This window comes from Dipodomys ordii, unplaced genomic scaffold (assembly GCF_000151885.1).
Source record: "Dipodomys ordii isolate 6190 unplaced genomic scaffold, Dord_2.0 Scaffold182, whole genome shotgun sequence".
In the NCBI taxonomy this organism is placed as follows: Eukaryota; Metazoa; Chordata; class Mammalia; order Rodentia; family Heteromyidae; genus Dipodomys; species Dipodomys ordii.
Window position 1 is genome coordinate 1,259,452 of NW_012267398.1, and position 12,319 is coordinate 1,271,770.

The following is a 12,319-nucleotide window of genomic DNA, read 5'->3' on the forward strand; positions in this document are numbered from 1 at the left end:
AGTCACATCTTCAGTCCTGCTTTTCACAGTTATTTATAGGATCAGGTCTTGTTTGTTGGTCTTGCATGCATCTGCCCATTTTAGGCTTCTCACAGGTACTGGGATCACAGGTGCATGCAACCGTGTCCAGATTCCCTCACGACGATGGAGTGGCTCAGGCTTTTCTGCCTAGGCTGGCCTTGAAATGCAATTGATCTCAATCATTCAAGTAGCCAGGACTGCAGATGTGAGACAATAGAGCCAGACCCACTATTCTATTTTTGTACGTGTACAGAAAGTACTTTCCTGGAAAACACCATCTTTCATCTCCTTGCTCCCACAAATGCCTAGCTCACAGCAAAACTGTTTTTACATTCATGTTTTTCATTTTTTAAATTGTACATTAGTTACACGTTACTATCTTTCTGCTGGTTAGTTTGAGATTGAATCTCTTGAACTTGTCTGCCCTGTCTGCCTTTGAACCTTGATCCTCTAAACCTCAGCCTCCTGAGAAGCCTTTTACTGGCATGAGCCACCAGGTGCTCAGCCAACAATATTAATTCTGCAGTTCTGAGAGCAACTGAAGGTTTATGCCATCTCCTGGTGTCTTCATAATTGCTTCATGTAGTGATGTATACTTATTGTTGTAGAGGAATTCCTCTTCATTTGTTAAATTTATTCTTAGGTATTTTATATTTTTTAGGTTATTGTGAATGTGGTTGCTCTCCTGATTTGTTTTACCACTCTGCTCTTAGGAAAGCATTTGATTTGGGGGGATTAGTTTTGTATCCTATTTTTCTGAAAGTGTTATGATAAAGGAATATAACGGGTTTTAAGGGACAAATGGCTAGCTCAACTGTGGTTAAAATTGTAGGGACTGACATTTAATAGAAAGGATGAGGGTGGGGAAAGGAAGAAAATAGAAACACAGGGAGTGGGAAGGAAAGCATAGGAAATAACAATGTAAGAAAGTACTGTATTATTTCTACAAAGAAATACAGAATGTTTTGGAAAGTACAAGAGGAGCGAAAAACCACAATGAACATGGCAACTCCAAGTCTTTCCATTTCCTAACAAATGGGGCAATGTCATTCTTTCTGATGGAGGCATAGAATTCCATGATATGTATATAATGTGTATATATATATATATAAAAGCATATATATATATATATATATCACATTTTCTTGATCCATTCATCTACTGAAGGGCATCTGGGTTGGTTCCATATCTTAGTTATGGTAAATAATGCTGCAATAAACATAGTTGTGCTGGTAGCTTTAGTATAGCCTTGTCTGTGATTGTTTGGTTAAATGCTAAAAAGTGGGATTACTGGGTCATAGGAAAGACTTGGAAAAAAATTATATTGAGCAAAGTAAGCCAAGCCCAAAGAAACATAGGTCCCATGGTTTCCCTTATTTGCAATAACTACTATATGTCTAGGACAAGGACAAAAGGTCAAAAGCTATGTACATATGACCACATAAGATGATGATAAGCAAAATAAACTCCAAGATAGGCACACAACTTGTTTTTTCTTTCTTGCTATTGTTTTTACAAACATATCAAATACATGCTATGTGATTTTTTTGTTTCTCTTTTACATTCTTCCCCCAGGATATAACCCCTGTCTTCTAATTTGGGGAAGGGAAGGGAATAACAAAATACTGAAACAAGGATACAGGTTGACCTATTGTAACAATGATATGTACAAGACACTATGTTGAAAAAGAACTTTACAACTTGGGCAGGGGAATGGAGGAGTTGGGGAGGTGGGGAGGGAAGGGATGGTAGGAGAAAAACAAAGGAGGAGGTAACAATGCTTGATAGGAAATGTGCTCATTAACTTACTCATGTAACCCCTCTGTATACTATTTTTACAATAAAAAAACATAAATAAATATAAAAAAACAAGGCTACTCATAGGCCAAAAACAGAGTCAAGTGAAACAAATCAAAGGTATCTTTGTTGCCTAGCGAAGGTGTGGGCAGGCAGGCTGGGCCCCACCCGACTGCCTGGCATACTCTTCTGATCTTTAGCACAGAGAACTCTGTTTGCCATTGCCTCAAGTTTCTCTGACTGGGAGATCTCTTCAAGCATAGGTTCTGGAACCACAGTTTTCTATAAATTGTCTAGGTTCTGGGCTGTCTAGGTAAAGCCCAGGTGCAGTGTCCATGATCAGTTAAGCTCTAGATCAGCTGCTGGAGGGAGGTGAGGCAGGTCCTAGAAATAGCTGCACAGTCTAGGTTCTGATAGAGGTAGTTCATTTCCAGGCATGGGAAGTGAAAGTTAGGGGTGGGTGACAGGGACTTGGAGCACAGCTTATTAGGTCAAAGAGCACTACATCACTCTTAACGCTCACTTCTTAAGCCACTGGCTTTCCAGTAAACCTTGTAACCTATCTGTGGTGAGGTGGGTGCATGAAGATGATGACTTGCTTAGCTATGAACCCTCCCTTGTTTCCAAGTGCTTCTTTTGAGAATTTTCTTTTCTAACAAGTGTCTGCTAGTACCAATACTGATGGTAATGACCACAGTTTGATAACTACTTAATTAAGAAAACAGATCTAAGCAAATACCTTAAATCAAGGCATTTTCTTTCTCTTTAAGTAAGTTTTTTATTGTGAAAATAATGTACAGAGGGGTTACAGTTACATGAGCAAGGTAATGAGTACATTTCTTATCAAGCATTGTTGCCTCCTCCTTTGACTTTCCTCTACCATCCCTTCCCTCCCATCTCTGCAACTACACTCCCCCACCCCCAGGAATTCAAATCTATTTGCTATTATTTTGCAATTTAATGATGATTTTAAAGGCAAGAGGTAGGAGTGATTTCTCATATGAGAATTGACGTAGGAATGCAAAACAAAACCCCAAAGACAGTTTTTATTAAAGGAGTAATAGATAGAGGAGAGTGATTTAGAAGGACTACTGAGAGGGGAACAGGAAAGGAAAGGATAACTTTAAAGGATAACTCATTGGAGAGGTGTCAGAAATGAACTCACCAAAAATATAAAAAGACACCTATCCCTGCCTTCAAGAGTCATAGGAAGAAACTCAAGCCCCTTCCAGTGGTATGGGACAAGCCTTTCCTCCTGTGCTCTGATTTCTTCTAGAATGAAGGCCTTGGGCCTTTGCTTTCCCCTTCCTTCTGTGTCTTCCACCTTTCTCTCTCTGGTAATTCCCTCCGAAGCAAGTGTAGTATCCCTCCCAACTACTAGCCTTTGTTGTTTTGTGAGTTACACTCACTCACACACACACACACACACACACATACACGAGTGTGTGTGTGTATAGCATACATACATACATATATATGTCAATGTGCAATGGAATTTTACTCATCAATTAGGAAGAATGGTATTATATCATTTGCAAAGAAATGGATGGACCTAGGAAAAAGTATGTTAAGCAAAACAAATCAGGCCCAGTGAGACAAGATTCTTGTTTTCTCAAATATGAGCTGGAAGCTGGAGCTAATTGATAAATGTAGAAGTAAACATACAGATGTTCTATACATGTGTATACAAATGCATGAACGGAAGTACGGAATTTGCAGGAAGAATTCAGAACAGAAAACCCCGCCCCCCGAAAGACCTGTGACAGTTCCAGGCCACTGTCCTTCACCCTGGCAGCTGCAGGGGGAGGAGCCTGGAGAATACAGCCCAGGGCAGCTCCCTGTTATGGGGCTTCCTTCCCACTCTTAGAGAGCCCTATCTCTATCATATTTATGAACATATACCTTTTTCCCGTTTTGTATATACCATGCCCTTTATCAGGTATTCCCTACAAAATCTGCCTTTCTTGTTTTGAGCTTTTTGTTTCCTTTTCAAGCCCACAGTCCTTGCCTTCAAAGTGTAGCCTTCATACCAGCCAACAGTAGCAACATTCCCTGGAAGCTTAGCCCTATTCCATTCATCCAGCTTATCTGATTTCCATTTTACTTTGATTATAGGATGTTACACATTTTTCCAGCTTGAAAGTAAATTTTAGAGTTATCTACTTAAATTTTGCTTACATCACATTGAACTTCTGCTAAAAAAAGAAAATAACTTCGTTTGAAGTTTAGTATTGATATTCCTCCAGCACAGACTTTGCTATTTGGGGTCTTCTATTATTCCATATGAATTTTTGGATTGATGCTTCTAGTTCATTAAAGAATGATGCTGGGATATTGATAGGTATTGCATTGAACTTGTAGATAGCTTTGGGCAATAGTGCCATTTTCATGATGTTAAACCTAATCCAGGAACATGGGAGTTTTTTTTTTCCACTTCCTTAGATCTGCTTTACTTTCTTTTTTTAGGTTTTTAAAGTTTCCATCATAGAGGTCCTTCACCTCTTTGGTTAATTCATGGAGTTTTTTTTTCTTTTTTGAGGCTATTACAAAAGGAGTTACTTTCCTGAGTTCAGCTTTGTTCTTCTCATTGTTAGCATACAAAAAGCCATTGATTTTGTGTGTGTGTGTGTGTGTGTGTGTCCGGTCGTGGGGCCTGAACTCTGGACCTGGGTGCTGTCCCTCAGCTCTTCAGCTCAAGGCTAGCATTCTACCACTTGAGCCACACTGCCACTTCTGGCTTTTTTCTTTTTGCTTATGTGGTGCTGAGGAATTGAACCCAGGGCCTCATGCGTGCAAGGCAAGGGCTCTACCACTGAGCCACCTTCCCAGCCCCAAGCCATTGATTTTTGTAGGTTAATTTTATACCCTGCTACTTTGCAAAGATTTGAATCAGCTTGAATAACTTGTGGAGTCTATGGGTTCTTTAAATATAGGATCATGTCATCTTTAAAGAGGGAGCATTTTTCTTCTTTCTCTATTTGGGTCCTCTTTATGTTTGTCTCTTACCTCATTGTTGTGGCCATAAATTCTAATACTATATTGAAAAGGAGTAGAGAGAGTCGATATCCTTGTCTCATGCTGATTTTAGAGGAAATGGCTTTTAACTTTTCACTATAAAATGTAATGCTAGCTGTAGATTTGTCAGATACAACTTCTATTATATTGAGGAATATTCTTGTCCTATCTCCATTAAAAGCATTGATATTCTAAGCCCTTTTAAATTGAGATGCCCCTTAATAGATGAATGAATCAAGAAAATTTGTTTTATATACACAATGGAATTGTATGCTTCTATCTAATATAATCTTAAACTTCAAAAACATGTAAGCACACAGGCACTTTAAAAACAGAGGCAGGCTGGTGGCACATGACTGTAATCCTAGCTACTTAGGAGATTAAGATCTAGTGGATCTTAAGGCACCAGACTGGGGAGAAAAGTCTGAGAGACATCATCTCTAAAATAAACAGCAACAAGGCCTGGTTCGTGTGGTAGAGCCCAGGTGAGCAAGGAAGCCAAGTAAGTTAAAGGCTCTAAGTTCAAACCCCAGTACTGGCTAAAGAGAGAGAGAGAGAGACAGAGACAGAGAGAGACAGAAAGAGACAGAGACAGAGACAGAAACAGAGAGATATTAAGCCTACCAAAATTAAAATATTCCTAAATTTGAGAATATTAGAATTTGTACAAGCATAAGGGTACAGCTGAACCATGTGCTTAGCATATAAAGGGAGTTGGAAGCAATTCCCAGCCTCCCAAAACAATAGAAAGTAAATAAAATTGCTACAGGTAGCATGATTGAAATAAGAAAAATAACTAAGATATTTGAGCAAAAGACCTAAGAATCCAAAAGTATTATTAGGTTTAGCTTTTATCCCAAACACAGAAGATAACACTATCATACATTATGTATTCTGCTCTTATTAGATTTTTGGGGATGACATACCTCTCTTAAAGGCCCAAGATCTGACACTCAACCTGCATTAATATATCTCCTTCTTTGGGATGCTGGCTATTCCTCTCTGTATCATATTTCCATTGACACACACAGAGCACTAGAAAGGACAAATTAGCAAGGATGTTTTGTTCCAGGTATTATTATGTGGAAAATTATATTTTGCATGTCTAAATTTATTTATTCAACCAATATTCACCATCTACATCTTCCATAACTAACTGTACTAACTGTAAGAACACAGTGGTGATGACAATTCCTACAAATATTCTGCTATGGAGGTTAGGTCCAGTAAGGATAATGGACTGTTTTAACGATTGTAATTTAGCTCACATATGCTGTGCAAAGTATAGAATATTTTGAGGACTCATTGCAGCAAAATGAAATCATGTCTATGTAGGTGTGAGGGAAGGTAGAAAGGTTATTAAAACTACATCAGGAAAAAGAACAGTATGCAGCTAGAGAACATGTCCTACGGAAACAATTATATGTTAAAGCCTGAAGCTATGCAAGAATAAAATAAAGTCAAATAGGTACAAGAAATTTAGTGTCACAGTGCAGAATGTTAAGGTACACACAGTGAAAAGAAATTGGGACAGAGAAGTAAGCACCAAATTTTGAATCAGTTTGTTAGTTCAGCTTAAGGCTTTTAGACTTCATCCTAAAGAAGACTAGAGATGAGATACATTCTAGAGTAGAAAGTGCCACATTTACAAGTAAACACACACATTTTAAGTAGGATTAATTAAGCAAGACCAAAATAAACATGCAGACTAACTAGTTAGAAAAACCTTTCCAACCAAGAATGAAAAGAAAAGAAAATATTACAGTCACATAGAAAGTAAATACACCCAATGTGGAGATTGCATGTGGAGATTGTATAGATGAATGTATAAACAAAATATGGTGTAAATTCTCGGTAGTTTTATTCAATCATTAAAGAAGAAATTAGACTGTTTTCTGAAAAATATGTGGAACTGTAGACTATTACATTAATTAAACTAAACTAGTCCCACAATAAAAGGTAACATACCTAATTTTTTCTTTCATTTGTAGAAGTTAGAGGGAAACAAAATAAAACAAGGTGAAGGGGAAACAAAGGAGGAGGCAACAATGCTTGATAAGAAATATACTCATGGGGCTGGGAAGGTGGCTCAGTGGTAGAGCGCTTGCCTTGCATGCATAAGGCCCTGGGTTCGATTCCCCAGCACCACGTAAGCAAAAAGAAAAAAGCTGGAAGTGGCGTGGTGGCTCAAGTGGTAGAGCGCTAGCCTTGAGCTGAAGAGCTGAGGGACAGCGCCCAGGCCCAGAGTTCAGGCCCCACGACCGGACTCCCCCCCAAAAAAGAAATGTACTCATTACCTTGCCCATGTAATTGTAACCCCTCTGTACAGTATTTTCACAATAAAATAAATAAATAAAATTTTTTTAAAAAGAAGTGAAAGGTAAGGGAGGTAGCAAGAGAAGGGAAAAGGGAGTGAGCAAAGAGCATAATAAAGAGTAATAATATGGGTGGTTATGTTCTAAGCATATTCTACATACATTGATATATCATGATGAAGCCCCTTACTATGTAAAATTTAATATATACCAGTAAAAATATGGTTGCATTCAATAATCAAACTCAGAGCCCTGTACCAGGAGAACAGGATGAATAAAGGTTTCTTTGGGAATACCTAATGCTGTGGAATTCTTGTACTAATTCCAACCTCTCAAGCTCTGTACCTTCTTTCAGATCTAATCTCTACCTTTACTGTTTTTGTCATTATAAGGCATTGTCTCCGTCATAATTTCTACAGGGACAGATCTAGTTATAATAATCAATCTAAATTCTTGCCCTATCTCTATTAAAAGCATTTGATATTCTAAGCTCTTTTAAACTTAACTTTATTTTAATGTAAGCAGAGGGTTTCTACTACCAGAATATTAATTCAATTTTGTTTAATGAATAAAACATGTCTAATGTATAGCTATAAATTTACTTTTAATTATAGCTTTTAATTACAATCTCATTAAAGACAAATTTGCTGATATTTATGTATATTATCCATATATACTTTAACCATAATTTCAGGCAAATTTCCATCATTATTACATTTAAGTATATTATATATTATAAGAGCTGGAATGAAAACTGAGAATGAAATGTCTATACTTTCATTCTTCATGCTCTTTTAGCATCTATCAAACAGTGAATACCCCAATTAATAAATGCTAAGCTCCACAGTTGTGTTGATAAGGCAGTTGTTTGCAATACTTCTTCCTTGGTACCTTGTCCATCTGGCAAAGGAGGAGGAGAATCAAGAGAACAAAGAACAAAGGAGGGACCAAGGCTCAGTGGCAGCAGCTAGGAAAATGGCAGCTGGGTGGCTACAACAAGCATCATTGTAGAAGCACAGCACATGAGACCATTACATAGTTTGGGTTCTATTGTCCCTATATTGACAACAGATAGTGGAAAAGATTTTCCTGCATCTATACTTACACAAGATAAGAAGCATGAACCAGGGAGGTAACAGAGCACTTGAAATCATTTTTTTAATGGGGGCTGGGAGAGAAAAATTCAAAAACTGTCTGCCATAAGGGTTGAGATGCTCCCAAAGTGGTTTAGTTGTTTCCCAGGACACAAAACATTGACAAGATCTCAGCAAAGGTCTTAGAAGAACTAGCTCAACCATAGCTAACTGTGGTACTTTGCATAATACAGCCTGTTACCAATCAAGCCTTCTGTGTGAGTGCCTGTTGTTCAGTGAATGTACACTAAGCATGCAAATCACTAAACTAATTTGGTTGGTTTTCACTTACCTTTTAGGCAACTGCTTGCTCATCTAGTAGCTTATCTATCATTTATGAAGACATTAAGTACTTAAAACTGTAGGGGGAAAACAACACCCCAACACCCCATTTATCCACTTCCCTCCTGTGAATGCCAAATTACTATGTAAGTACAATAGCAACTGTTAAGATTTACTTCTTTTCTCACACAACAGACATTTATATTTGAATCCTCCTGCTCAATGAAATTCTAGTAATATTTTCCACTAACAAAGCCCTGCTCCTGTCAACCCATCCTTTGCAATAACCTATCAAAAAGTATGGTAAAGACCCCAACACCTTGGCAAATCTCTACTGAATCTCACTTACCCATCCTTACCAACACATGAAGCTATCTTTGATTAGAATGTTCTTCGAGATGAAAGAACATGGTTCTTCTCCCTCATTTTCTTCCATATAAATCAGGAAGGTTGAAGGGAAAGAAATCACTCTTATTCATTAATGGCCTCTATCCTATCCTCATTGGAGAAGTTAGGCTATACTAGACACAAGTAACAAAATGCCTAATAAAGAGTTACACCATTGTCTGCATTAAAAAATTCCTAACAAAATACCTAGATTTGTTTTGACTACTCAATAATGTCAACAAGTATTAAGGCTTTTCTCATCTTAGTTCACTATCCTTAACATATTCACAAGGATTTTTCAATATGGCCCCACAGCTGGAAAATGGCTACCAAGCATCATGTTGTCATGTCAATGCCCAAAATAGGAAACAAAGATCAATGTTTTTGTTTTTTGTTTAAATGTACTCACTTTCAGAACAGGGTATGGCTCAAGTGGTAGAGTGAAAAAGCTAAGCAACTGTTTTCAACCCTAATACTGACATAAATAAATACATATATCACACACACACACACATACATACATACATACATACATACATACATACGCTCACTTTCATGGACCTCCTTTTGTCCAAATAGTTAAATTTTAGTCAAAAGCTCAGAAGAAGTATTTTTTTTCCTTTCCATGGCCAGAATTAAGACTGCTGCCCTAACTTTGATCAATAATAGCCCATTACCATGAGCACACCTACACCAGATAAAACTGGAGGACATTAGAACAAAAAAGGGAATGGCCTGTTGAGTAAACACTTGTGTCTTTCTCATAACCAAAAAAGTCTGATGGATATGACGCAGAATAATATGACGCAGGCTTTTATCCTTCCTCCTCTCCCTTCTATCCTTTCCAATTTCTTTTCCCTACCTTCTTTCTTGAGACTACTAGTGAGCTTTAGGCAAAATAAAAATGATACACAATTCTAAAATCAAATTCTATTTCCCCATTTTCTACACAGTATAGTCCCTTAACAAATATAATAAAGAAGCATACTCCTTGTTAAGAAGTTACCAAAAAATCAGAATAAAGAAATAGCTGAATCCTTAAAATATTGAATAAACCATATTGTATTTTCTTAGTGGTTAATTTTGCCATTTCAGCTCTACTTTATTTAGTTTTGAATTGTTTAGTTGCTACAACAGACAATTGATACTGCAAATTAAGTTCTCTAGCCACTCAATCTGTCAAGCATTCAATTCAACATTTACTGAGAGTTTGTTGTCTCACAGCAGAAAAAGGTGAACATAGAAAGTAAGCTAAAAATTCCAGAAAGAAACATTGAATCATACAAATACAGCTACAGTCTAGCTATGATTTTTTTAGGAATAGAATTTCCTTAATGCAAGGAATGTCAGTCTTTCAAATACCCTCTATGTTTTTCCTTTATAGTCTCATAAATCTAATTACTTGTTTTCTTTCATTTTGTCTCCTTTTTTAACAGTACCTCATTTATCTGAATCTATCCACTTATTCCTCAGTTTTGAAGTTGAACTTAACAGATGGAATAACAGATTATTAACTAACAACTGTGCTAACACATTTTACCTGTAACTCCTGCTGCGAGTAAAATTGATTTTAATTATAAGATTTGTGAAAATTTCTCTCACAGGTACTGTAAGTGAAACTGTCCAGTTCAGAAACAAGTAATCACCCTGGGTCTTACTGTTTGGTAGACACACTCATTTTACAAACAAGCAATATACACCACTTCACTTTACAAATAGCCCCGTATTGTAAAATATATGTATATGTGTGTATAGTGTGTATGTGTATGTATATGTATATTTGTATGTATTGGTTGTGGGGCTTGAACTCTGGGCCTGAGATCTGTCGTTGAGCTCTTCATCTCAAGGCTAGTGCTCTACCACCTGAGCCACAGTGCCACTTCTGGTTTTCTGGTGGTTAATTGGAAATAGTCTCATGGACTTTCCTGCCCTGGCTGTCTTTCAATCATGATCCTCAGATCTCAGCCTCCTGAGTAGCTAGGATTACAAGTGTGAGTCACTGGTACCTGGCTGGTAACATGTATTTTTAACATGACATTTATGAACATCATAGTTTAGGGTCACTAGAAATTTTAACTTTGTGCCATCTACAATTGCATGGAAAGTAAGAAAAAATGATTACATGTGTTATTTTTTCCCAGGCATATCCAAATAGCCCATCACTAAGAAAGACTCTACAGAGACAAAATATGGCTACAAATAATGAATCACTATTTTTCTTATGCAACAATGAAATTTCAGTAATATCTACATATTAAGTCACCAGATTTTCCTGATAATTGCCCAAACAAAAAGGAAGTGTGTCTCCACTTACCCTCTCATACACATGTATACTATACCTGCACCTGTACTTTTAAGAGGACTACGCTTTCTCTTCCTTGGCTCGCCCTTGAAATGTTTCAATTTGCAAACCTCCCACTTCTACCTACACAGCAGTTCTTTCTGTTAGTCTTATCTATAGTTACAACTGTACAATACTAAAAAGTTATTTCATCACTTACCATCCTTAAACAATCCTGAACAAATCGTACTCAGAAGAAGTTTTTGACGTAATTGCAGAACTTCTGTTTCCAAAGCTTCCACTTTTGATCTCCATTTGGACTCCCGCTCAGACACCAGCGTGGCCAGGTGCTCTGTATATTCTTTGCTGGTTTTGTCTGCTGGTTTTGAGCGGATAATTGCCAAGGCCAGAGCCACTTTTGAAGTTCTCAAATACCATGTTTGAACATCCATTCTGGTTTTTGCCCCTATCATTTAATTAAGAAAAAAAAAGTACAGAAATTCCTTTAAACTTTTCCAGTATATTTTATTTGAACAAAATATATTATGCAGAGTAACACTAATTAGTAATTCTATGATTTTTGTACCAAGTAACAGAAAAAAATTCTCATTAAAGTTAGCATGAGAAAAGTATGCAGAAGAAAAATAAACACAAAAGCATTGTGAGTATATTAATATTCTAAAGGGTAGATTTAGATAACTTCTTGGATGGAAAATATATCACTTCATTTAGTGGTTTTGAACCAGACACATGTATCAGAATCACTGAGAAACCCTCAGTATGTAGGGACTTGATCTCATTCATCCACAATTCCAATCCAGCAAATATGGGGTAGCACAAAGGTTGGACACTATGAAAAAAGTCTACCAAATAATAAGACCCACTAAATGATTGACTCATATTCTAAACCTTCCTCTCTCAAATCCATTCTCCTAAGTTTTGGGACATAGTCCCTTCCTCCCAACTCTTCATTTTCTAGTGGATCTATACCTGCTATTCTTCAATTTAGCCAGCCTCCATCCTCCAATCTAAATAGAAACAACCTTTTAAATACTTTTAAGTTGTGCTTATACTCCAGTTTTGGACAA

The 12,319-nt window shown here is 37.0% G+C and overlaps 1 protein-coding gene across 1 annotated transcript in view; it reads right to left on the minus strand.

Annotated features, from left to right (window-relative positions):
* Positions 1-11,683, minus strand: part of Mei4 (meiosis-specific 4 homolog (S. cerevisiae)) — a 135,302-nt gene extending 123,619 nt beyond the window's left edge. Inside the window, exon 1 of the mRNA XM_013034107.1 lies at positions 11,448-11,683. Coding sequence (XP_012889561.1) covers positions 11,448-11,683 — 236 coding nt within the window. The remainder of the gene's footprint in view (positions 1-11,447) is intronic.
* Positions 11,684-12,319: the final 636 nt, after the last annotated feature.